General features: G+C 35.7%; 1 protein-coding gene across 1 annotated transcript; it reads left to right on the top strand.

Annotated features, from left to right (window-relative positions):
- The first annotated feature begins 879 nt into the window (after window positions 1–879).
- On the top strand, window positions 880–26972 carry FAC1 (AMP deaminase, putative / myoadenylate deaminase). Its single transcript, XM_086422131.1, has 20 exons — window positions 880–1429; window positions 4766–4947; window positions 5155–5362; window positions 9554–9732; window positions 9941–9992; window positions 10076–10203; window positions 10309–10488; window positions 11104–11171; window positions 11385–11527; window positions 13317–13378; window positions 14136–14249; window positions 14691–14831; window positions 21863–22015; window positions 22802–22855; window positions 22940–23050; window positions 23131–23304; window positions 23387–23467; window positions 24064–24162; window positions 24393–24504; window positions 26601–26972. The coding sequence occupies exons 1-19, from the start codon at window positions 1051–1053 to the stop codon at window positions 24459–24461; spliced, it is 2577 nt and encodes an 858-aa protein (XP_086278257.1). The 5' UTR covers window positions 880–1050; the 3' UTR covers window positions 24462–24504; window positions 26601–26972.
- Window positions 26973–27824: the final 852 nt, after the last annotated feature.

Genomic DNA, 27824 nt, shown 5'->3' with positions numbered 1-27824 from the left:
TACTTTACTAATCAATCAAGAATTCTAAAATTATGATCAACTTAAAAGGTGACAACTGAATGATGGGGAGATCGTATGTAATTCGTAAATATTTATGGTTTAGGTTATGAGACATTTTTTTGTAAGAAAATTTTACAAAACAATTTTATTGGGGTAACCCAAAGAAATATGATTTTTTATTTATTAATAAAAATAAAAAAAAAAACTAAAGATTGAAATATAACTATGTAAAAGGAATATCTAGAGATAGAGAGAAACCCAAAAAATTTCATTGTAATTAAGTATTTTCTTGTAATGAGAACGATGATACATCAACCATTCCCACGACCCCCTCTTTAAATTTTGAAACTTTTAAACGAAAATAGTGGCAAAGATTGTGTCCATGTTTTAATTTTCTAATAATTTTCCCTTATAATAATAAAAATGATATATTTTTTTTGATCGATAATAATAAAAATGATAGTTTGAAATGGTTAACTATACTTTTTTGCACAGTAAGCCATTAGATGGCAATTCTTGAGATTTAATTGATTTATGTGTAAATTTTTTTTCTTAAACACCACCAAGGCCTTGTTTGGATTGCTAAAATCCATTTTACTGATAATTATACAATAATAATAATAATAATAAAAAAAAACTGCACGAAATCACCTAAATTTTTTAAAGCATTTCAGCGAATAATTTGCGAAAAAAAAAAAAAATCATTTGTAATATCACAATGGAATTTTTTATCGCAAAGATCAACCAATCACAACTGAATATTCGCAAGAGATACTTCACCTTTTTTGAGGCCTACAGAAAAAAGACTCCATATTATATATCTGAAGTGGCCATGATGGAATGTTTTCCTACTACAATTAATCTAAAAGTGCTAAACACTATAAAATTATTTTATAATCCTCCTCTTTGATTTCTTCTTATATAAATACAAAGAAAAATTCCCACACAAATCTCACAATCGCATTTTTGGTTTTGTTTTTTCTCTGTGTTTTACAAAGTGGAGATTTTGCTTTCTATCAGACAGAGATTAACAGTTAGCGTAGATTATTAATGGACGCTTATGCTCTTCATTTGGCCATGGCGGCTCTAGTTGGAGCTTCGTTTATGGCTGTTTCGGCTTACTACATGCACCATAAAACCGTAACTCAGTTACTCGAGTTCAAAAAGACAGTCGAGAGAGAACGAGATGGAGACAGCAGCGTTGATGATGATGAAGAGCAGAATTTCAAGAAGTTTGCGACGAAGCGGAGCAACCACGTGAGACGTAAGGGCATTGGATACAACCGTCCAACATCGAATTCGTTGCCGGATGTTACAGCGATTGCTGATGATGCGGAAGAGGAAGAGAATCGGAACGGTTCGTTATCAGTGGATGACACGAGTTTGCCGATACCCGCAGGGTTGCCACGGTTGCGAAAGCTTCCTGAAGGTATGCTTGGATTTCTAGGTTGAATTTGATTTATAAGGGCTTAGGTTTTGTGATTGTTATTGCGGGTAGTGTTACTGGTTTACTGCTATTAAAATCATGATTGATTCGTATATATAAATTACTGATATTTAGTTACATTAGTTGAATTCGAATTATAAATATTGGCATTGTAGCAGCTACCAATTGGGAAACATGGAGGATGGAAAAGAACTGAATCATAGTAACCAAGTTTGGATTAGGCAATTACTCGATGGGGGGTCAGTTTGGTAAAAAAATTGGGAAAATTTCAGGATTATACAAGTGATGTTTTTGGGTTTCTTCGCAAAAACCCATCATCTTCAACCTCCCTAAAAACCTATCTTTTCTTGTAATATGAAGATCTAAGAAGATAAAAGATTGAGGTTTAAGGTAAAATTTTACACTAGAGTAAGAGTTCAAAGACAATGGAATTTTGTGAAAAAATCAAGATTCTTATTTTGGAAATGAAGAATAAAAGATTTTTTTTATAAAGATTTTGGAAGAAGAAGAAGAATGAAGATTTTAGACGATGATACGCTTGGTTGGTCCTTTGTATGGTGAATTTGTCAAAATTTTAGAAAAAATTGGAAAAATTTGTGATGGTGCACTGGAGTGGTTATCAATGAGTCCTGTGTGATATTATTGTTTTAATGGAGAACATTTTTCTATTCTTTTCCAGAGTGAAGTTTATATTGACCTTAGGCATTGGATTGGTGTGAGAATGCATGATTTGCAAGGAATTTTATTGCTTTTCATGGCCATTGGGTTTTGTGATACTCTCTTACTAGCCCATGCCCCCTTCTTGTATTCTTAAGGTGTGAACACCTTGTTTTTAAAGAATTTTATCTTTTGTAGAATAAAAATTAACTTATAAGGATTAATCTCCATTGGATTAACATATCTTTGTTTCCAATAACCTCGATTTCTTGCAATGTGCAACACTTTGATACAAACTGACCCTTGTAATCATGGATTTCTTCCTGTTGATGTTCACTCTAGTAACTTAACTGCAAAACTGCACTGAATCCCACCAAGACATGAGAGCAAATGCTATCAGGAAAATACAATATCTAGCGATTACTCTACAAGGGTAAGAAAATGATCTAAAATGATATAGATGGAGGTAGTAAAAAAGGTACAAATGAGTTCGTCTTAATGTAAGATATGGTCGGTGAAAGAGTCAATGACAAAGTAATATTTATGTTTCCAACCCAGTAAAAGGGATTAGGTGTACACAAGCATAATGTTGAATGACTCTCATTGGGTTTGTATATATATATATATATATATATATATATATATTTATTATAGGTGGAGTGACTTTCATTGGATTATGTGTACACAATAGTATGTTTTCAAATATTTTTTTTTTTGGTGAACAAAAAATAACTTGTAGGACGATACATGTTGGATTAACATATCCTTGTTTCCAATGATCCTGATTTCTTGCAGTGTGCAACACTTTGATTCAGACTTACCTCTATAATTATTACTTTATCCTTTTTTTTGTTCTTTCTTGGAACTTAGCTGTAGTGTTACATTGGATCTCACCACCAAGACACAAGAGAAAATGCTATCAATGAAACACAATATGAAGTGACTACTCTACAAGGGCAAGATAACGGCCTAAAATGATACGGATGGAGTTAGTAAAAAAGATTCAAAGGAATATGTCTTTACAAAATATATGGTCCGTGAGAGATTGGATGCTACCTAGTAATTGAGATTAGGAGTACAAAATCATGATGTTGAGTAACTCTCATTGGGTTTGGATATATTTCCTTAGTCATTATATGTGCAGTGTCATGTCATTGGATTAGGTGTACACAATTGTATATTTGTAAATAATTTGTTTCTTGGTGAACAAAAAGTAACTTGTAGGGATTGATCTCTGTTGGTTTAATGTATCTTTGTCTCCAGTAACCCTGATTTCTTCATTTCGATTGAGTCCGACCCTTGTAATAATTGATTTCTCCCTGTTGATGTTCCCTCTTGGAACTTAACTACAGTGCTGCCTTGGATCCCACTTCCAAGACACGAGAGCAAATTCTATCAGGAAAATATAATAATGAGTGGCTACTCTGCAAGAGCATGAGAATGACTTAAAATGATGTGGATGGATGTAGTAAAAAAGATACAAAGGAGCACGTTTTAACAAAAGATAAAGAAAATGGAGAAGTAATATTTATGCTGCTGACCTAGTAATTGGGATTAGGCATACACAATTATGATGTGAACATATCTGATAATGGGCTGTTATTTAGTGGGTTTTGTAGCTCATTAATGGGTTGGAAGAATTTTAGGGATATAATAATAATTTTTTATTTATGTTAGGCTATTTTTGAAGTCTTTTGGAAGGTTATCTTTAGTTGTTTTGAAGTTAGTAGTAGAGTTTTTGTTGGGTTAGAAATTTTACTGTTTTTGGAAAAATCTATTTTCGGAAAGTTTCTATTTTTAGACAGCAATACCTTGGAGTTCAAGGTATAGTCAAATTAAGAGTCTTAGAACTCATTTAAATCATTGTAAGGAATTATTATTAGAGAATAAATGAATGAAAATTTCACAGATCTTTCTTGAGAAATTCTCTAGTGATTGGAATTTGGGTGTGATGTCAAGAACCCTTGGGTGTAATTATAGGTAATGCTTCTATCTTTTCTGTTATCTTCTTCTTTATCCATTTCTTCCTCTTCATCTCCTTTCCTATATTTCTGGTTTTAGATTGGTCCCTATTCCCAAATACCCTGGCCGAACCTCCTTCACCCTAACCTATTCCATAGTCCATACCCATAAACTAATTACAATATCCTACTGCAAAATTTTATGTTTAACCTATTAGGCCCAAACCTTTCACCTTTTTAACTCTTTCAACTTTCAAACCCTACTCTTTAGTTATCTTATATGGCACTCCAAATATTGTTGATAGCTTGGTCAACCCTATTATGCGCACTCATGTATCATCTCCTAATTTTGTTTTCAACGTCTAGCATCTTTCTTTCCTACGTCAAACTTGGAATAGTTTACTTTTCTACAAGGTACCGAAGCTGAAAATTATTGTCCTGTTAACAAAGGAAGCAAAAGATTATGCCCACTATGCAATCTTAATATAGGCTTGTGATCCATGTATCAATGTAGATCTCTATTTTGTGGTTGTCATATTTGAGTCCCATGCTTGGTATTCGGTTAGATAACTACATGACTAACAGTTGAAGCAATTGTGAAGTGCTGTGGTTTTTGTAGAAAATCAATATCTTCATCTCCTTGCAGGTTATTCTTTTTTATTGATTGTGCCAATTTATAAGAGAATTTCCACTGTTTCAGCACAAGCTGTTGGTCAAGCAAGCTCAAGTAAGAGAGCTGGGAATATCATCAGACCACCTTCTCCCAAATCCCCTATCACTAGTGCTAGTGCCTTTGAGAGCATAGAAGAATCAGATGACGAAGATAATTTGACTCACAATGCTAAAGTGGACTCCAGCTATTTGCATGCTAATGGAAATGCTGTAAGTTCACGAATTACAAATGATTTTTTGATATTTACGTTATTTATAAGTAATATGCCCCTTTCTCTCTTTTTATCGGCAAATCAAGGGATTTTACTAACTAATTTATTCAATTTTTTATCCTAATTTTTCTGTGTTGTGTCCTTTGTAGTGCACTTAACATTTGGAGTGACTGATGAAATCATTTTTGAAACTTTCTATGAACAGGCTCAGGAGTGCGAAAACCTATTTCCAAATTTGCCTGATCACATTAATGCCAGTGTGGAGCGAAATCCTATTGCTGCGGCTAGCATGATCCGATCTCATAGTGCATCTGGAGACCTTCATGGTGTCCAACCAGACCCTATAGCAGCCGATATTCTTAGGAAAGAGCCAGAGCACGAAACTTTTGCACGACTTAAAATTACTCCAAATGGTAATGTTACTTATCCTTTACTCCATGGTATACAACATCTGTCTATTGTTCCCTCCCTGTACATTGAACCTTGTGATAAAAATTTGTTTGGAAGTGCATGCATGCATGCACATCATCCAATGATCGTCCCTATTATTTTAGTGTTGTTTACGCATATTCTATAGCACCATTATATTAAATGCGATGCATGTGCCTTCAAATCTTTTCTCAGTACTTCCATCATGTTCGTCTCAACCTCCTCAACCTCTCTTTTTTAGGGCTTTCATACACTCCTCAGTGGCCTTGGTTGCCCCAAACCATCTCAAACAATTCATCTTCACTAACATAGTACTTTGAATGCACATCAATACTCTTGCTGCCCAAATATATTTTAGGGCCAACACTCTCCGTAATCTCTCTATAACATATTTCTTATAATGTAATTGGTTTCTAGACATGACCTTTCTAAAGTTGAACTTCGTGTACTTTGTTTCTTAATTGTAACACAGTTCTACCCTAGGTGACGGTCCTTTGCCGATCCCTCCCACTTTGACTTTCTCCCCAGACACTCCTTTTTAGGGCCTTCAACTTACATCAAATACACTTCTCGGTGGTGCCATCAATGGCCTTGGTTGCAAGAGCCCAAAGCCAAACAATTCATCGTTAGTAACATAGTGCTTTGAATGCACATCAACACTCTTGCTGCTCAAATCTAATTTTAGGGATAACACTCTCCTTAATCTCTCTCTAACATATTTCTTATAATGGAATTGGTTTCTATGCATGACCTTACTAAAGTTGGATTTTGTGTACTTTGTTTCTTAGTTGTAAGGTGTATCAAAGTTCTACCCTAGGTGATAGTCCTTTGCTGCTCCCGCTCTGAATTCCTGGACTAAAGCAATTAAAAAACTTGTTTGCAATCGTTGCTTCTCCACTCCTATGTCATCCTGTCTCACACCTACTCCAGCTTCATGGCCCTTAGTCTGTTTTGGTTGGGCTTATTTATATAGACCCATACATTTTTTTTGATTAGTATAATATTATTAAGAAAAAAAGAGGATACAATGAAAGTGAAGGCCATTGAGATGACTAACCAAAAAGAAAACAAGCACTAACTATTACACAACGGCTCTCATCTAAAAACAAAATCTTCAAAGAACACGCCTTTAAAGTCAGGCCGCCATTTACACCAAAGGAACATGAGACCTAAGATGTTTAGAATGAGCTCTTGAGTTGTTGTTTCCACGCCTTTGAAGATCCTCCTGTTTCTTTCTAGCCATAACCCCCAAGTAGTAGCAAAATGAAGAAGTCTCCAAAGAATTCTCTTTCTTCCTGTGAACATGGACAAATCCCAACTCTGGAACAGAGAGAGAGTTGACTAGGAATCACCCAAAAAGTTTTGACAAGGCTGAAGAACTGGGACCACACAAGAAAGGAGACCTTACAATGAAGTAAAATGTGGTCCACTGATTCACCATTCAAGACCATGGTCTTACATTTTAAGACCATCTTTGATAGCGCTTACAAAATGAGCTTTGCGCGATTTTTGCAGTTGAAAAGCGCTTTTCTGAAGCTATTTATTTTATTGAAGAAGCACTTCAACTTTTAGCATCGAATAAAAGCAGAAAAATGTTTTTTTCATGAGTGGGTAAATGATACTTCGAGAAACGACTATTGCAGGGAGCTGAAATCACTGTAAAGCATAAATTGTGAAAATTTGACCAGTCTTGATAATCTTTAAAAATACCAATTGTATATCTCTATCGTAAAAACTAATGTTTGATCTCATCTTCACCCATCTTTTGGATCCTCACTACGCTGCTATGCGTTAACCATCGCTAATCAACATTGAACTTGAGATGATCAAAACCTTGCCTATCACGATTGGTAGCTTCATAAATGCTGGAAATTATAATTGCATTCTCTTTCTCAATGATCCGATGGTTCATCTGCATCCTTATCTTGAAGTGCTAGAAGGACCCCTCGATAGTTGGTGTGCCAACTTCAACGACTGAGCTAGAGTTTTTCAATCACGATGGTTGAATTGAGGCAACTGCACCTACAATAACGTCAACCAAATTGTCATTCAATAGCTACTCCACTTTCATGGATCAATTGAGAAATAGGAACTTGAAGAAAGATACTCTTATTTGATGAAGAGGGTATGCTACTTTCATATTTTTTTACTTGTTCTGCATGCTCTTGTTTTTTGGAACCGAGGTAACCTGGCCTCTTAGAAAACCTGGCTAATTCTTGGGGCACATGCAGTCCCCTCCCCCCCCCCCCCTAGTAGTTTTTGGGATAAATCCTAGAGGGTGGAGGATTTGAACTTGACTAGTAACTGTGTTTTCAAATTGATGTCATGCCCTTTTGACCCTGTTCTGCTTTATAGACTAACAAAAAATAACCTAAGTACCCTCATTTTCAATATGTAACCAAAAACCCTTTATTTTTCTTCCTAAAACCAATCATTTTCAAGCTCTTCAACCTTTGTAGTAATTAATTTTAATTTATTAACCATTGTCTTCTATTCATCGTTTTAAACCTCTCCTTAATTTTTTGTTGGAAACCCTAGAATTTCTATAAAAAATCTCATGATCTCTTGCTTCAAAAATCCTATCTTGTTCTGTAGGTTTTGAAGGTTAAGGTATAATCTTAATATTGAAGGCTAGGGTAAAAAATTTTACCCAAGAGGTTGAAGAGGACTGGTTTTTGGAAGAGAAATCAAAGAGTTTTTGGTTTCAGGTTGATGCCAAGGGTATTGAGGTCATTTTGCATTAGCCTATTAGAGAAGGCTGTGGTCAAGGGGGCATGTAGGCATTTTGGTGAATATTTGAGCTACCCATTATTTTTAAATTGATTACATTGCCCCACTTGACTTGGGTCTTCTTTAATAGACTAATGCAAAATGACCTGAATACCCTTGTCTTCATTGTCTAACCAACAACCCTTGAATTTTCTCTCTTCAACCTTACCAGTTAACTATAATTTCCCACCACCCCCCTCAACCCACACACAACAACAACAACAACAACAACAACAAAAAATAAAATAAGATAAAATCCTAGCTCCACCCTTGGCTTGCACAACAATCCCAGATAAAATGAGCTAGGTCCAATCTCATCATGGAAGAAGTGTTGGAATTCAAAAAGCAATGAATTGCCTACAAAGTACAAGGCCAATGTAGTTTGGGAATTTTACAGATGGCAATTCGTAACATCATTTTGATTACAATATTAAATATACAACCTAAAACATTACTTACACTTCCTCCTTTTATTTGTGTTCTATTTATTTTTATACTACACAAAAACTTCAATTTTACTAATAGACATTCATAAAAAAGATAGTAAAACCTTTATTTTGTTATATTTTTCTGTATTGGTTTTATTTTATTTTTGATTGGCAAGCCTGTTTTTATTGTGATCAGTAACTTGGTGATGACAAGAATTGAACTCAGGTCTATGATATCATCACCCGTATACTTTACCAACTAGTATTTGTTGGCACCTTCATTTTGATTGGTGTTTTTATTTTTTATAAATTATTAATTTAATAACGAGACCAACAAAATGTAGTTAAAAATATAATATTCCCATTCAGATGCCAAAGATATAATTTGGTGCCCTATTATATATGTAAGGGTATTCTGGTCATTTTTCCAGTGTCCAACAGCTGGTATGTGTTTTAGCAAACAAAAATATTTCCAAATTCTTTACATAGCCCGAATTGCACAATACTTCTATGACATTTTATCAAAGAATAATTTTCCAGTTGCAACTTTTCCAATCGCCATATCCACTTTTTTTCAGTCACAGAAACTCATTGCAGAAGTCCAAAGTGTTACCAAATAGGGCCTAAGTCATTCGTATATTGTTCTAGTTTTGCATATATCCTATGTTTTGCATGTACTAAACAGGGGCCTAAGTCACCCATTAAAGTTTTTTTTTATCCATTTTTCACATTTTATGTTGATGAGAATACAAGCAGTCCTGTTGCACCCCTCCCTCTTGATTTAACATATTCAAAAAAAGAAAAAGAAAAGTGCAGTCCAAATGCTTTACCTTAGCTTTTGCTTTTTGATAGCAATGGGGCATAGATTTGTGAGGGAGGCAATTAAAATACTGAAGCCTTTTATGTTTAGTCATAGATGTAGATTTATGCATTGAAACTAACAGTTAATTGTGGTATTATATTTGTAATCTATATTAGAGGTACCATCTCTGGATGAAATGGAGGTTTATCTGGTTCTTCAAGAATGCCTTGAGTTGCGGGAACGTTATGTGTTCAGGGAAGAGGATTCTCCTTGGGAGAAGGAAATTATAACTGATCCCAGTACGCCTAAGCCCAATCCAAATCCGTTTTTATATTCTCCTGAAGGGAAGACTGATGTAAGTTTAAATTTATGATTTCGAGTTTCTGTTACAACTGTTATTTTTAGTATCCCATCTCAATTATTTTTAGTGTTATTTACTTGGTTGCTTCCCTGTTTTAGTGAGTTAGTTGGTGGGATCAAACCCGTAGCCTTGCTGACTATGTCAATTAATCAGAGTCTGTTACTTCATTACTTTTGTCTTTCTGATTATCTTTCTTTTACAGCATTATTATCAGATGGAAGACGGGGTTGTTCAAGTTTACGCAAATAAAGATTGTAAGATGTCAATCCATTCACTTCCATGCCTTAAGCTGTTAACATGTTAATCCTGTTTTTCTTATTTATTTATTTTGCTTCAGCTACAGAAAACCTTTTTCCTGTAGCTGACGCGACAACCTTTTTCACCGATCTGCATCGCATCCTTCGAGTAATTTCTACAGGGAATAATCGAACTTTATGTCATCACCGGCTGGTTCTTTTGGAGCAAGTAGTTACTTTAACTTTTCTTTTGTCAAATTTTATATGTTTCTTTTAATATTTGTTATAAATTATAGAATGATGTTTGAATATATTCATTTTGATCTCCATACAGAAATTCAATCTTCATTTGAGGCTTAATGCAGATAGAGAATTTCTTGCTCAGAAAAGTGCACCACATCGCGATTTTTATAACGTTAGGAAAGTTGATACGCATGTTCATCACTCAGCATGCATGAACCAGAAACATCTTTTGAGGTTTATAAAGTCGAAATTGAGGAAAGAGCCCGATGAGGTAATAAATTGGATTTGCTTGCTGAGATTCTTGTGGGTTCATTTTAGGTCTCATTAGTTTTGAACTCAGGGTCTATATGATTGCACGAGAAAATGGGCAGGAAAATGCAATTCATCAGTCATTTGATTTAGCATTTTTGTAGAACTTTTCCCCCAAGACCATGATTTTTCCATCAAGGTGAGAAAATATTTGCCAAACTAAACACCTAGGCAACTGATTTTCTCATTGGAGAGGGAAAATTCTAATATGTTTTGAAGTTGACACTCCCCATTTTTTTTGTCTCACGGTCATTCCCACCCTCAAGACTAAAAACCAACGATATTTTTATATTTTCCTATGTGCAATCGCACATCGGCTAACATTATCTGGGAAACATTTTTCTTGGAAATTGATTTTCCTTGGAAATGTTTTCTCAGCAACCATACATACCCTTATTTAGCTCTTTTAAGACAGTAAGGTTCCTTCCCACTTAGGCAATTATTGAACTTGCACCCGCTGAATACATTTCCAATCTTGCTTGCTGAGAAACTAGTTTTACATAGAGCATTATCTTTTTGAAGCTTAGTTGCATTAGTATTTCACTGATGCCCTATACTTTTACGTGTTTTCATTCAGGTCGTAATATTCCGAGATGGAACTTATATGACATTGAAAGAAGTTTTCGAGAGTTTGGACTTGACTGGGTAAAAATGAAATATGGTTTTACATTTTCTTTGTTATTGGTACAAGTGAAGGTGGGGTTTTGATCCCAGGTCTGTGGAAGTCCCAGTCACAGACTTCACCAACTTACCAAGTTGGCACCTTCAAATTAGCTTTTTCACTTGGAACACTTCTCAATTTAAATTATTTTGAGACAATGAGAATAATCTATCTCTACCTATGTTTTATTGGAACAGGCATGTCCTTAATGTAGATCTGCTAGATGTTCATGCAGACAAGAGTACGTTTCATCGTTTTGATAAGTTCAATCTCAAGTATAATCCTTGCGGTCAAAGTCGGCTCAGGGAGATTTTCCTTAAGCAAGATAATCTTATCCAAGGTAAGTCCTGTTAGTTAAGGCTTAGTTTCTTACCTTAGTGGGTTAACCTTGATCATGCAAGACATTGAAGCTATAACCTCACTATATTAACAAGTCCAGTTGTGAAATTCACAACATACCAACTGGACAGTTGTATTTTTTAAGATGTGAACTGAATGTCTATCACTTGAAGAAAGATCACTGAAGCCTTGTGATTTGAACACCAGCAATTGAAGGCTCTCCTCCACCTTTTCCAGTAACCTCCCAAGTTGGGTATGTTGACAACCATTTACTCCAAAGGCCGATATGATATGGAGTAACTATGAATATAAGAGGGTCACAGGTCGAACTGGGGCATGAAAGTGAACATGTGACACCCGGGAGTGGGGGCGGATAACACAACACTCAACACTCTCCCTCACTCATAAGGGTGGAAAATTCCCTCGAGGAGGCTCAAACCCGTGACCTATACAAACCTAGCACTCTGATACCATGTTGACAACCATTTACCCCAACAGACTGATTTGATGGGGAAGGTGCAACCATGAATATAAGACGGTCACGAGTCAAACTGGGGCACAATACGTGAGCACGTGACATCCGTGAGTGGAGGCGAGTAACACAACACTCAATAGGGTAGGCTTGGTACGGGTCTGCCCAAGACCGGCCAACATAAAAAAAAAATCATTACAAGGCCCAGAGTTGTCTGGAACTCTGTATCATATTTTTGGCCAAAGCTTGGCCATTCTTGTGCCTAACCTGAGCTTGAGTATGGAAATAATTAGTGTCAAACTTTTTAGGTGAACATTATTTATCTTGAAGGCTTTCTTTCATTTGGCCAACTCCCCACCACCTATTACTTTGATGTCTGATCTATATAGATAATAGTTATGACTAGGGCCTATATCCTTTTGGTCTAAAAGCCCCATAGGCGTAGTACTGGGTCTAGGCCCAGTATGCTTATTTATAACACTCAAAATTGGGTCCGTGCCTGATTTGTGGGCCTTTAAAGTGTTTACCCAAAAGGAGTGAGCCCAAGCTTCACAGCCTTCCTTGCTAATCCAGCCCATTGACACCTCTACTCCTCAATCGAGTTTCAGTCGCAATTTAAATTGCTATTACTTATCCAAAATATTCTCATCTCACTGTGGCTCTTTTGATTTTCTTTGCTCCAGTCATCGGATTGTTCTTGATGCTCTTGATGCTTTATTTCTCGGACTTTCAGATTTTTATAAACATAGAAATGACTAGTATGGGCAACTTTTATCAGCCAACAAAATTGGTACGCGAACAGGATTAGCTTTCTTTCCTTTTCTTTAAAAACAAAAAAAAATTATATTCCTGATGGAGGAAGTTTAATCATAATTTAAGTCCATAAATGTCCAATACTAATGTTGTGGAACATTTACATTTTAAAGTATGTTTGGTCCTTTATCTTAACCTAACTATTAAGAAATAGTGTCATTCTGGTGAGGCATCCTACAAACTCAACAAGCTAAACTCCAGTTTACGACACTACTTGGAACATGTCCTTTATCTTAACCTAACTATTAAGAAATAGTGTCATTCTGGTGAGGCATCCTAGAAACTCAACAAGCTGGACTCCAGTTTATGACACTACTTGGAAGAGAGGCTATATGGAGTTTCTTTAACCTTGGATTCATGTATTTTATCTTTATTGCTTTGCAATTTATTTTCATATTATTTGCTCCAAGCAATAAATAATGCTGACTGTCATGTTTGATGACAGGCTTCTGTGCAAAGCTCTTTTTCCAGAAGTATATTCTTATTATTGTCTCTTGTATGACAGGCCGTTACCTTGGTGAGCTGACCAAACAAGTGTTTTCTGATCTATCTTCAAGTAAATACCAGGTGCTTCCTTGATTTCTTGGGCTTAAATTTGTTGTTTCTTTTCTAAAATTTACATAAATACTTTCTTTATTGTTCTTTGCGAAGTTTCCCAAACAATTAAACCGAAGTTTTCAAAAATGCCGAAAGTGTTACATGTGTTGACAGAGTTACCACATACTGTTGACAAATCCTTCCCAAAGTGTCAACACTATGTGATAGCTCTGTCAACACTTGTAACACTTTCGGAATAAACAAAAATGCCTGTAATTATTTGGGAAATTTCCCTTGTTATACATATGTGTGTGTGTGTGTGCGCGCGCCAGTGAATAGTTGGCTTGTTGGAAACAAATAGAATTCTTTTTTGCATGGGACAGTGGCATCCTTAATTTTGAAATTCTTCAATAAATCTAGCTAGTTAAAAACGATAAGGGGTTGGCTGAGTATTTTCAAGAACATGGCTTATGATTTAATGATTTGGACCTATCAAACGAAAAAAAAAACCCTTAATGATTTGAACCTTTGTACCTCACTAAGCATATTAACCGTAAGGTGGAACTCTCCATATCATTGTGTTTCAGGAGGAATTGCATAAGGTAAACGTAAAGATCTTTGGTGTTACTATTATACAGTTGGCTTTCTATTTATTTCATACATGCTTATCGATCTTTTTGATTAGATGCTTTGTCTGGTCTCCGATGCTCAATATCTATATATGTATATTTATTTTCCTTCCATTTTTTCTCTGTATAAATAACCAAAGCTAAGTGTTGTTTGGCAGATGGCTGAGTACAGGATATCAATATATGGTCGAAAACAAAGCGAGTGGGACCAACTTGCCAGTTGGATAGTGAATAATGACTTGTATAGTGAGAATGCTGTTTGGTTAATTCAGGTATTTGTAGCAACCTTTCTTTAATTCCATTGTTGAGCTAATGATATATGGATAAAATGCAATATTTAAATTGGTTTATTGTTTAAGCTAATACTTTACAAAATTCTTCTTACTTCATCTTTTATCCTTCAAGGGTTTATGGAATGAATATTATATTTGAGCTATGAATATATAGTTCTAAGCTGGTTAAATGTTCTGTCGTGTTTATGTTTGATTTACTGCCAGAGGGGCTTTCTCTGGCCACATTTCTGTACCAATAATTTTCAAATACTTATTTCTGTTTAAAACTTGGGTATGTCAGTTCGTGGTGATGGTGCTCACAGTTTCTATGGAAATTTAATTGATGTTTCGTTTTAGGAAAATTCTTTATTATTAGAACATAAGTTTTGTTGAATAAGATTGTTTGGATGTCATTCTGGATTTTTTTCCTTATGTTTTCAGCTGCCACGACTGTACAATGTGTACAAAGGAATGGGAATCGTTACATCTTTCCAGAACATTCTCGACAATATTTTCCTTCCACTTTTCGAGGTTACTGTTGATCCAGATACACACCCCCAATTGCATGTTTTCTTGAAACAGGTTTGCCTCATCTATTATTCTATTTTGTGGTCCAAAATGTTTCAATCTAGTGTAGTTTTTTGAGGTTCAGCCATGCTGTATTGTAATTGTAAAAGATTGTTGCATGACGACTGTAAATAGTGGATTTGATGCCATGAGATATGTATGTTATTTACACTTTGACTCTATTAGGATTTTAAGATAAAAGCTTGGTTCACTTGCAATTTGTCATACCACTTCTTAACTGGGAGTGGGGTTAGATTTGTTGTTTTACTAGTTCATTAAATTTGATCTAAGAAACATTTTTAAGCTTTTAAGTGGCTCTGTACAAAATTGAATTGAGGTACATGATTCAATCGGCTGACCCCAAATCTTTGGGGCAAGGCTTCGTTGATGATGATGATGGCTTATAAGATTTTTTCTGTAACTTTTTATTTTTATTTTTTCTGATTAGTGAGTGGACTGTAATATCCAACTTCATTCCCTGAGTTGACTATGTTTTAATTAACTTGCTTTTACTTGTATATCCAATAGAAAAAATAACTTGCTTTAACTTATGGACCCGACCTTATTTTAGAAGGTTTCGTTTACCTTAGTGCATGGAGTATGATAGGAAAAATCCAGCACAAGGGTGGGAACAATCTAGAGTACCTGTCCATACCCATGTCTTAGAGATGATGACAAATGCTTCTGTGATTGTTACAGAATTGATGAAATGAGTGCTCACCAGATAATGACACAACTACAGGACTAGCTACATGTAAAAGTGAATTCATCCACCATCATGATTCATATGCTGTAACTTTTGGATATCAGGAAGACAAATTACGTTTTTCTTTTTTCATTTTATACTCTAGTAAGTTTTCATATTGGCAGTTATGACCGAGTTTGCAGTGACTCTATACACAATCTCAACAGTTGGTTTAGAAATAGGGGAAATTTTATTGTAACTAATGTTGTGATATATTACGGGGACATTTTTATTTTGGAGAACGTGGTCACATCTGAAGAAACTAATTTTATTGATGATTCTTGGATGAATATTACATAAACCCCAATAGGGTATTTATAAATATTACATCAACCAAGATACATGGAAACTAGCCTAATATAAATATTCTAGAATATCCTAATTCATATATTCTAAATATTTCATTATTCATCACAACCTTCCATTTATAATGAGATACACTGATAATGATATAACCATGCACTTTAATACAGAAGAATTGTAGAAAAGTAATTGTCAAGTCTCATAATGAGAGCTTGACAGATATTTATATTAATTAATGTGTGAATGGAAATAAATGCCTTTACATAAAAAGAAATAAATAAAAAACTAATAATAAACTATATTATTTCTAATATTCCCCCTCAAGTTGGGGAAAATATATCAACTAAGCTTAGCTTGACAAGATGAGAGTTAGTGACAGAATAACCAACAGACTTTAAAAGCATGTCGACAAGCTGATCTGAAGAAGATATAAAGACTGTCTGAAGAGCACCAAATTGAACTTTCTCTCTGAGAAAGTGAACATCAACCTCTATATGCTTGGTTATTTCGTGAAGAACTGAGTCAGAAGCAAATATGATAGTAGACTTGTCATAAAACAAAGTGGAAGAATTAGAGACAGAAAATTATAGCTCCGTTAGCAAAGATTGAAGTCAAATAAACTCACATGTGGTAAAGGCCATAACACGGTACTCAACTTAGCAGAAGAACGAGAAACCACATTCTTTTTCTTATTTTTCCACTAGATCAGGTTACCACCATGGAAAGTACAGAAATCAGAGGTAGATCTCATATCTGTAAGAGAATCAGCATAATCAGCATCAGTGAAGTAGGACAAATGAGATTGAGCAGTGGATGAGTAGAAAAGCCTAAGATCAGGACACGAGTTCAAGTAACGAAGAATATGATAAACAATATCAAGATGAGAAGTTTGTGGAACATGCATGAACTGGCTGACCACATTATTCGCAAATGTCAAATCAGGTTTAGTGTTAGTTAGATAAATCAGACGGTCTAATACCACTGCCGGAGAAGGTCACTTTTATCCCTAAGAAGTACTTGAGGGTTCCCAAGTCCTTGACTTGATAATCACGACCCAATAACATCTTTATCTTATCAATCCATTGTGCATAATCTCTAGTCAGGATAATATCATTCACATAAACCAGAACAATGGCGCAACAACCCTCTAATCCTTGACAAGCAAAGCAAGTATGATCTGAGTGGCATCTGGAAAACTCTATAGTTAAAATAACCTCAGGAAAACGTTGAAACAAGTTCGCAGAAACTGCTTCAGGCCATACAGAGATTTGAGAAGGCGACATACTTTTCCAGAATACTCTCTCTGAAAACAAAACCCAGGAGGGGGGTCCATATAGATAATCTCAATTAGAATTGCGTTCTTCACATCGAGTTGGTGAAAAGATCATAATTGACATGCAGCTCAAGAAATAAAAAGGCGAACAATGAAAAGTTTAGTTACTGGAGCAAATGTAGCATCAAATTCCTTTGTTGGTTAGAGTTTGTGTAAATCCCTTAGTAATTAGGCGTGTTTTGTACCAATCAACAGTGTTATCCATGAGATATTTAACAGTGAAAATCCATTTACAACCAATAGTTCGCTCCCCAAAGGGAAGGGGAAAATCCTCCAAGTGTGATTCTTTTGCAAAACATTCATCTTAGCAGTCATGACTCTAGTCAACTGAGGATCTCGTAAAGCCTCTGATACAGATTGAGGAACTCGAACAAAATCAGTGACAGCAAGGTAGGCTTGATAAGAAGAGAGTCCCTGATAAGAAACAAACTAGGCAATGAGATGACCAGTAACATACCCCCAATTACCTTTGTGAAGTGCAATAGGCAAGTGAGTCAAAAATAGAAGGGATATGATTAGGTGTAGAAGATGATATACCCGAGTCCAAGGAGGAGGTTGGAAAGGGGGCGAGGAAAACGAGAGTAACCTGAAGCGTCAGTGAAAATGGAAAGAAGGCCGGAGAGGGTAACACTATATGAAAATGATCCTACAAAGGAAAATAGTTATGCAAAGAAGATGTGGCACGAAAATGGGGAACATTTTCGAAAAAGGTGACATCTAAGCATGTATGACACGATAAGAAACGAGATCATAATATCGATACCCCTTTGACATAGATGAGTAACCCAAAAAGATACACCGAATGATTTTGTTATCTAATTTTGTGTGATAAGGGGTACTGTCCTGAACAAAACAAGTGCGCCCAAAGACTTTGGGTGTAATGGGGAAGATGGTGTTCTCAGGGCGAAGAACATGAAGAGGCATCTCTCCCCCTAAGGTGTGACTCGGAATCTGGTTAAGTAGAAAATCTGCAGTGTCATATTCCAATATAACTTACGAACATGCATTCCTCGAAGAAGACAACGGACAATGTTCATTAGGTGGCGGTTCTTGTATTCAGCCATCCTGTTCTACTTAGGGGTGTAAGGACAAGTAAACTGGTGAAGCATACCATGTTCACGGAGGTGAGAATGAATCCCATCAGAAATATATTCTCTACCATTGTTAGACCTAAGAGATTTAACAGTGATGTTGTATTGAGTTTGAATCATTTTAAGAAAATTAACAAAAATAGGATGCACTTTAGAACGAGAACGCATCAAATACACCCACGTATAAGGAGCATAATTATCTATAAATGTAACATAACATTGATGACCAGTAAAAGCAATAACAGGGGAAGACCCCTACACATCAGAGTAAACTAAATCAAACATTGCATTAAATCAATGCATGCGAGGAATATATGAAGTACGTGTATGTTTAGAAAGCTCACACATAGAGCACTAAAACTTGTATCCATTACAATAATTTTTTAAAGAAGGAAATAAATAATATAAGTGCTGAAAATTAGCATGTCCTAAGTGAGCATGCCACAAATCTAAAAACTGAGAAGAAAAAGTGTGGCTTCCAAAGAGTGGAATTTCAGAAGTCGGAGCAATAGTAGGCTGAGTTCCAAACAAGTACAACCTATCTCTCTCATACCCATTTTCAAAAATCCTCTTCGAAGTCAGGTCCTGAAAAATACAGTAAGTAGGAAAAAATGTTATTGAGTAATTTAGAGATTTGGTAATACTACTCACAGATAATAGGTTAAGAGATAGGTAAGGAATATGAATAACAGAGTCAAGGGAAAAATTAAAGGATAAGGAGATGGTACCTTTACTGTGGATAGGTGTAAGAGACCTATCAGCAAGACGATCCTCCTTATAAATAGTAGGAAAAGTAGAAGCAAAATGGCTAGACTCACCATTCATGTGATCAGAAGCACACTAATCAATTATCTATTTCAGGGGAGCAGAATCAGATTGAGTGACATGAAATGCAGATGATGTACCTGGAGACGTGGTAACTGGCGCCATTATCGAAAATGAGTATGGATCTGATCTCGTACAATAGTGATAATTTGAGTCTAAAGTTATTGCAAATCAATAGTGCCAAGGGAAGCAAGAGAATTAGTGGGAGGAACTGATGGTGATTCCACAGCAACAGCACGAGGAACAGAATGCCCCAAAGGAATGACAAAAGATTGCAACTGATGGGATAGAGCTGAAAATAATGGGCCTTGTCATGGTCAATCTTCTCACAATGACTGCAAGTAAGACCACTCCCTGTACCACGACCATGGCCTCCACGACCACAATTCTCAAATCCTTGGGGTATGAGAGTCAGAAAAATTCGAATTGGTTGTTAGAGTCATCTGATTTGTAGTTGGAGTAGAAAGAAGACCAAGGGGCCTAAGTCTGAGAAGAAATTATGACGATGATGCTCATCATTATCAATGGTTGCAAATGGCTCAAATAAAGAAGGCAAAGGAGTAGTGTTAAGAATTTGGATCCGAAGAGCCTTAAACTCAGGACATAAACCTATGAGAAACTGGTATATTTGATGTCGAGTAATCCTTATAACCACATATTTTGCTGCCTTTGCAGACAACTCGGCCATATACTCATATTGAGAAAGTTCTTCCCAATTGGATTGAAGAAACCCAAAGTAATCAGTTACATACTGAGTCCTTGGGTAGCTTGGGCAATGTCTCGATAGAGATCATAAATCCTCGAGTAATTACTAGCATGCATATATGTTTGAGTTAGGGCTGACCACAAAGATGAGACAGTCTCATGATATATAAACATGGTATAGATGCGCTACTCCATGAAATTAAATGACCATCCAAGAATAGTGTAGTTGTCGATTTCCCATTCAATTTTGAGATCAGTGAGGAGTGGCTTATAATGGTACCCAAAAGTCATCCAGATATAACACTACTAAAATAAAGTCTCACAGTCCGAGAACAGGACTGAAAATTCTAACCAATCTAATATGGCACTGGTAATGCGTTGGACTGAGGAATTTGCCCCAAGAATAGTGTTGGAATCTTTGGTCTCTTGATGCGATGTCATTGCTCACTACGAACAAGAAAATAGTAACTTTAGTTTGAAGAGAGATCTCTTGTAATCTCAACACAAGAAGGAATAAACCACGAGGTAAAAGGCTGCCTTCTAGACCAGAAAATCAGAGAAAAAAAATTGTTGCAGTAAAAAAACCAGTAGACCTAGCAGCAGCACTATCGCAAACCAACAAATAACACCCTGTTGTTTTCGCAGGCCACAAATTCCACCCTAATTGCTGTTGCAAGGCTCCACACACAGCCCTAATTGCTGTCGTAGACCACCCAATAACACCTTGTTGTTGTCACAAGGCTTCACACAACCCTAGTTGCTGTCGTAGACCACCCAACAACACCTTGTTATTGTCGCAAGGCTTCACACAACCCAGTAGTGTTGTTTGTTGCTGTTGCAGGGCTTTACACAGCCCAACAGCTCTGTCGCACCACCCAGCAACTCTTCCGTAGGGCAGCAGCAAGGGCAGAAACCCTATCGCAGACAACCAACAATACTTCCAACAGGTTAAATGCAGATAGAAACCCCAACGTAGGGCAGAAATCGTACCAAACAGTCTATGAAAGGTAGAAAACCTTATCGTAAGGCAGAAACACATCGTAAAAAGCTATTGCGGCATGTGAAAAACTGATAAAATCCCTTTCGCAACATGCGATTAAGGGAATATGAATCAAAAGAGAAAAAAGCCTCCGAAGGGGAGACCTTTTAGCGAAGTTGCTTCTAGGTTATTAGGTCTCAAGATCTAAAGGTGTTGATGAAGGACTAACAACATTATTGATCCTGCTTGGTGGATAATAGATTCTTCACTTTGTTTTTTATAGATTGTTTAACCAAAGAATTCAATCTCAACAGTTGGTACGGAAATTAGAAATTGTATTATAATTTGTCTTGATATTCATATTATGGGTGTATTACTGAAGATTATTCTTTTTGGAGATCTTTATCACATTCTTGTCTCATCATCTGGCCAAGGAAATAGTACGTGTATGGCAGGTCTGAGAACTACATAGGCCATCACTTTGTTTTCAGGTCCAGGATGCACCATTTAATCTCAGTACATCTATATTACTGCTCTTTTATGACAATGCAGCAACCCTTGTAGCTTCTTGAGGCCTTAACTATGCTGTAGACTTATTTTAATTATGTAGATCATTGGTTCTGCCGTCGGGCCGTGCAAAATAAGAGACTGAATCCAAAATTGAAGGTAACTCTTATCAAGAAACGAAAATTCTAATAGCCGATAAGATGAGTCATAAGAACCACAGAACAATTCTGGCAGTAGAAACGATAATGATTGGTGGTGTTCTGGTTGATTAGAGGAAATAAAAATAACAAATGTAGAAGCATTCAACATAAGACATGAGATGTACCAACGATGAAGCTAATAAATTATTTTCTTTTCTTCTCCACCATTTTTTTTTTGTTGGTTTGGGGGGGGGGGTGCTGTTTCTATATCTATACCAGTCTCGCTCCTGTTGTTTTACTTTGTTATGTTCTCAATTGGTCGTTTGGCAAGTCCTTACTGCTTTTATTTGTTAAAATTGGTAGGTCCAAGGCTTAAACAGATACAATATTGACTTCACTCATCTTTTTGGTTCTTCAGGTTGTTGGGTTGGATTTGGTGGATGACGAAAGTAAGCCTGAAAGACGGCCAACAAAACACATGCCTACACCATCTGAATGGACCAATATTTTTAATCCTGCATTCTCATATTATGTGTATTATTGTTACGCTAACCTGTACACGCTGAATAAGGTGTTCCCCCAACCCCTATGAACAACTTTCTTGTCCTGTTTTACTTAATGCTTAGATGAAGTTCACTTCATGCTTAGTAGGAGTATGGCACACATGCATAATTTCTTGGTGCACTTAATCTGGTCAGATGATTGAACTATCTCATTAGGTCGCTCATATTCATTTTGACTGTTAAAAATGGATTGGTCAAATGAGTAGGATCAATTTGATGTGCCAAAAAAAAAAATTGGATCAGTTCTATTATTATTTTTGGATGGGTAGATCAGTTCTATTATTTCCCTGCTTGACTACCTTTAGGGCATAATTTATCCGAAATCCCAGTGATCCGAATATATAGCCGGTTTGGACCCTTGGAATAGACCTGAATAAAAAATGGGTCGAATATGGGTTGATGTCCCTTGATCCAAGTCAGTTCTGGGTTGGATATGGATCCATTCCTTTATCCGCCTTTCTACTACTTTGATATAAAACATGATTTTTAAAAAAAATAAAAGAATTATAATGGTAAAATAGAATACTATAACAATTAGAAAAGAAATATAGCAAAAAAAATGTTGATTGGTCTGAAATTATCCGACCGGACTGACCCGAGTACATAATTCGTCCGGGTCGGATCTGGATAAAAAATCGGATATAGATATATCTGGCTCGAACCTGACCCCCATTTTAAACCTAAACTACCATTCATTTCAAATTGAAAATTTCAGTTATGATTTGCTTTGACATGCTTATGCTCTGCATCACAATTTATCAGTATGCTGAAATTATTGTTATATCATCTGTCAGCTCCGTGAGTCAAAGGGCATGTCAACTATCAAATTTCGTCCACATTCAGGCGAGGTACTCATTGAAATTCTTATTGCCTTGTGACATTAACACCTTAATCAACTTATATTGCTAATGTCTTATGTGACTTATTTTCAGGCAGGGGACATTGACCACCTTGCAGCAACGTTTTTAATGGCTCATAACATTGCTCATGGAATCAATTTGAGAAAATCTCCTGTCCTTCAGTACTTATATTACCTGGCACAGGCAAGTAAACTCATTTCTAGCTTATGTTATTTGAGTTGGGAGTGTCGTTAATTACCTGTAATGGCTGTTTTGGTGATCAGATTGGTCTGGCTATGTCTCCACTCAGCAATAACTCCTTATTTCTAGATTACCAATGGAACCCTTTCCCCATGTTCTTCCAACGAGGTCTTAATGTCTCTCTTTCTACTGATGATCCTTTACAAATCCACTTAACGAGAGAACCTTTGGTGGAAGAATACAGTATAGCAGCTTCAGTGAGTCTCTCTCTCTCGCTCTCTCACACACACAACATGTTTCATCATTCAGAACTGAAGAAACTATTCCCTTTATTTGCAGGTGTGGAAGTTAAGTTCATGCGATCTATGTGAGATTGCTCGTAATTCTGTCTACCAATCTGGTTTTTCACATGCACTGAAGGTACATAACTTGAACTTTGGTAGTGACAAGAATTGGGGATGTTGGCCCCTTGTGGTGGAAACTAAACTTGGAAATTTGGTTGGAGGCCTACTCAGATATGCAGATATGCACAAATGATATCCAAGACTTGATTCTTCTTACTCATTAAAACTCTTAGGTCATCAAGTCTCTGGAAGATTATTAAAGATCAAATAATCTGGTCAAATTTTGGCCTGGAAGATCTCCTAGGTGGGAATGACCAAAGATGTCTAAACTCAAAAACACCCTGCACGGTGGTCTTCCTTCACTTAGAAAGAGTGCAGGGCAATATAAGCATCCATTGCTGCTGATCCGTGAGCGTATTTTCAATCCTTCTACTCAGTACAAAACCCATGAATATACTAGGTGCTTGTTTGATTCTCCTTCATGTTCATAGTCCATAGTACCTGAGATCCCAACTGTGCTTCTTAACCATGAACAACCTAAGACGGCTACTTTGGATTATTGTTGGGAAGTGAAAAGTTTTTTGATACTTTTCAAGGGAATTTTCTATAAATAATGATGTTTTCTCAAGTTCTTTACAATTGAAACTGAGCCATTGATTTTTCTATTGTTAGTCTCATTGGATTGGGAAATCATACTATAAGAGAGGTCCAGATGGCAATGATATCCACAAGACAAATGTGCCTCATATCAGGGTGGAATTCCGTGATACGGTATGTGCTCAATTTTGGTTTTCCACTTCTCCTAAGCTAATATTTAGTGTTCATTTCTAGAAAATAGTTGGCCGAAGGAATGGATTCACTTGGTTATATCACCATTTGTGTCTCCTGGCCCTGGCTTTCTATTTTCTTCTTGAGTCCTTGTGATTAGCTTTCTATGAGAAGATAAAAAGGCAAAAAATAAAATAAAAATAGAATTAATCAGTGTGAGCATGTTATCACAGATATGGAGAGAAGAGATGCAACACGTTTATCTGGGCCAAGCCAACATCCTAGATGAATTTGACAAATGAGGTCAAAGACAAATACTTCTCCTTGCATTCGTTTATTTTCCTGGTAGGTTTTTCATAAGACACCCTTTATAGCTATTGCAATTTCTTGCATCATATTTTTCTATGAATTGCTTGGTACCTCGATAATTAAGACTCACCATTCTAGAGTTTCAAAAGGACCGAATCTATGGTCAATTTGACTCAGTTGGATTATCATGCCCTATTCTTTTTAGAGAGCTTCTATTGCCCTCACCAAATTTTACTAACAGCACCCCAAGATGTGTGACATTCTATCTCCACACCAATTTTTACTAAGAACACACATCTTGGGGTTGCTTTTAGTAAACGTTTGTGTGGCAAGAGAAAGTCTTAAAAAAAAAAGGTAATTTTGACATACACTCCTATTTTTTGGTGAATACTATAGATACACCCCTATGTTTTCAATAAGATGACATACACCCTTTGACATCTGTACACTTATAAAGACAAACGGTAGAGTAAATGAGGGATTTAAGTTACTTTGGAAATGACAAAACTACCCTTTCATCTTCCTTTCAATTAACGTGATTTGATGGCCGAATATCTCTCAAAGATATCAACCTTAAAAAGACAAAATTATTACACCTCAATAAAAGATTAAAACACTCTTTAAACATTACAAAGGTTGGACTCAAGTTATAATTTCAATATTACAAAAATTTATAACATTTAGTTCCAACAGTTTCTGTCGTTGTCTACAATTATTATTAGGCCCATATAAAACCCTAGACCCAAAAGAATCGAAATCTAGGAAAAAAATTGGAAGAGCTCCTATTGGCACCCCAACTTTTACTTATTCTCAGTCATACACTTATATTCTTTGTTTTTAATTGGGTTATAATAAGTAAATGTTGAGGGTGCTAATAACGACTCTCTTATACAATGTTGTCCTATTATACCCTATGGAATGAAGGGTCTAAATATTAAGTTATAGAAAGTATGTAAATATGTTATACCTATAAAAGTATATTTAAATTAATAAAATAATAGTTATTACTTTAGATAAAGATTACAAGATCAAGATCTAATTTTTTTCTCAAAAAATTTCAGAAATTTTGAATTCAATTTTGATTAGCTAGAGATATAAATTGAGTTGACTCGATCAAACCATCTTTTTTGGATGAGTCAATAAAACTTTGTCAAACCAACCGATTTTTATATTTTTTGATAAAATAATTCATTTTGAGTAACTTTTATATATATATATATATATATATATATATATATATATATATATATATATATATATCTATATATATATATATATAGTGACTAAATATCTTCTAACCCACCTATAAAAAAATACAATTATTTGATAAAATATTGGTTGTAAGAGAATTACAAACCAAGTTAAATGTTTTTTTTATTATTAATTAACTTGATCGAATCAATTGATTTTTTTGTATTTTTTGATAAAATAGTTAATTTTGAGTAACATATATATATAATAAAAAATTGATCTCGTGACCAAATATCTTCTAATCCACCTATAACAAATTACAATTATTTGATAAAATCTATGGACTGTTCTTTCCATTGGTGATAATGATGCAACATTGTATAAGAGAGTTGCTATTGGCACCCCAACATTTACTTATTACATCCTAATTCAAAGCAAAGAATGTGTGTATGGTTGAGAATAAGTAAAAGTTGAGGTGCTAATAGAAGTTCACATTTTTTTTTCCTAGATTTCGATTTTTTGGGTTTAGGATTTTATGAGCCTAATCATAATTGTAGGGAATGACTAGAATTGTTTGAACGAGTATTATAAATTTTTGTAATGTTGAAATTATAATTTGGGTCAAAACCTTGGTAATTTTTGAAGAATGTGTTTTAATCTTTTATTAGGGTGATAAATAATTTAAGAAATTGGTGCGTAACTAGTAAAAGTTGGGGTGCCAATAGTAGCTGTCCTGTATAAGTGAACACTTTAGTAACTTCAAAATTTAGAAAGGGTAGTTTTGTCCTTTTAAAGTTGATAACTTGGAGAGATATTCAGCCATCAAAAAGGGTATTCTGATTAGTCAGAAAGTATGAAAATGTTGATGAAAAAACTTCAAATTTACGCATCTAATTCCTTGCCACCATCTCCCATATATATATATATTTTTTTAAAATCAGGTTCAGGAGGTAAAATTTCCCGTTCATCCAGCATTGAAGAGAAGCAGATGAACTGAGATTGCAAGCTGAGAATTGGCTAGTGCTGGCTTGGAGAAGCCGGTGATGGAGAAATGGAAGTTGGATGAATACGAATACAATAAAGGAAAGAGAGATCACCAATATGACAAGGAGATCCGTGATGTGAAGATGGGGACTCGCATCAAGAGTGGTGTCCTGTCTATGATTGCATTTGGACACTTTTTTAGGCCAAAGGGATTACTCAAAAAAAACAAGCTTACTTTTTTTACCTATTTAAAACAAAAGATCTTTTGCTTTATGAAATTATATTAGGTCTTTTAGTGCGGTTTCAGTCATCTGTGCTGAGAAGCTGAATTTTGCATTCTCTATGCACATCCTTTATCAGGATCTGTAATATGTGGCATAACATTTTACTTGTGCAAAACAAAAGCAAGTAAAATGTTCCTACATTTTCATAGAATAATGCTGAACTGACCTCAGATTGGAACCTCATTTTGCACTTCTTTGACGTGAAAATGCATGGGAACCTTAGATGCTTTTCATCGGGATACGAGTGAAAAAAGCATCTATGGTTCCTATCCACTTTCATGTCCAGAAGTGCGATATGAGGTCACTCCAGCATGACTCATTTTCATATATCTGACTCATGCTTCAAGCGAGGGCACTGATTTAAAAAAGAAGAAAATTTTCTCCAATTCAAAGGCTGATGTCTTATCATACCAGAGTAAATCAGAATTGGCTTCCGCTTCTGTTTTCATCTTCATTTCGTTGCCTATTCTCTCGAATGATGTTCGACTTTGTTGTCTGAGCTCAACAGTTGGTGTTATCTGGGCCTCTTAAGCACCTGACTAATCCTTAGGGCACATGTCCCCCCCCCCCCCCCCCCCCCCCCATGTATCAGGTAATTTCTAGGATAAATCCCTAAACGTGGCCAACTTGGGGGTTGAATTTTACAGTTTTGTTTCACTTTCATTCAAGTTTTCTAGGCTGTCTGTTATTTCCAAACATACAGCCATAAAGAAGGAACAAAATAATCCTCCAACCAAATGAAACAGTTAAAAAGGCACCAGGCATGAGAAAATAATTATTAGTTGTCACAGAAATCCCACTAAACATAAAATCTCTTAAACAAAACCAGGGTATGCCATATGAACGTGACAGAATTACGTACACCTGTAGAGTCTTCGACCCTGATGGAATGGAATA

This window comes from Akebia trifoliata, chromosome 14 (genome assembly GCF_017979445.1).
Source record: "Akebia trifoliata isolate Shusen 1 chromosome 14, ASM1797944v1, whole genome shotgun sequence".
Lineage (NCBI taxonomy): Eukaryota > Viridiplantae > Streptophyta > Magnoliopsida > Ranunculales > Lardizabalaceae > Akebia > Akebia trifoliata.
This window is presented reverse-complemented; position numbering and strand designations above follow the sequence as displayed.

Coding starts and splice junctions, on each gene's coding strand:
- FAC1 (XM_086422131.1), top strand. CDS start 1,051: ATGGACGCTTATGCTCTTCATTTGGCCATGGCGGCTCTAGTTGGAGCT. Junction 10,204..10,308: donor GGCTGGTTCTTTTGGAGCAA/GTAGTTACTTTA, acceptor ATCTCCATACAG/AAATTCAATCTTCATTTGAG. Junction 22,016..22,801: donor ACCTGTACACGCTGAATAAG/GTGTTCCCCCAA, acceptor ATCATCTGTCAG/CTCCGTGAGTCAAAGGGCAT.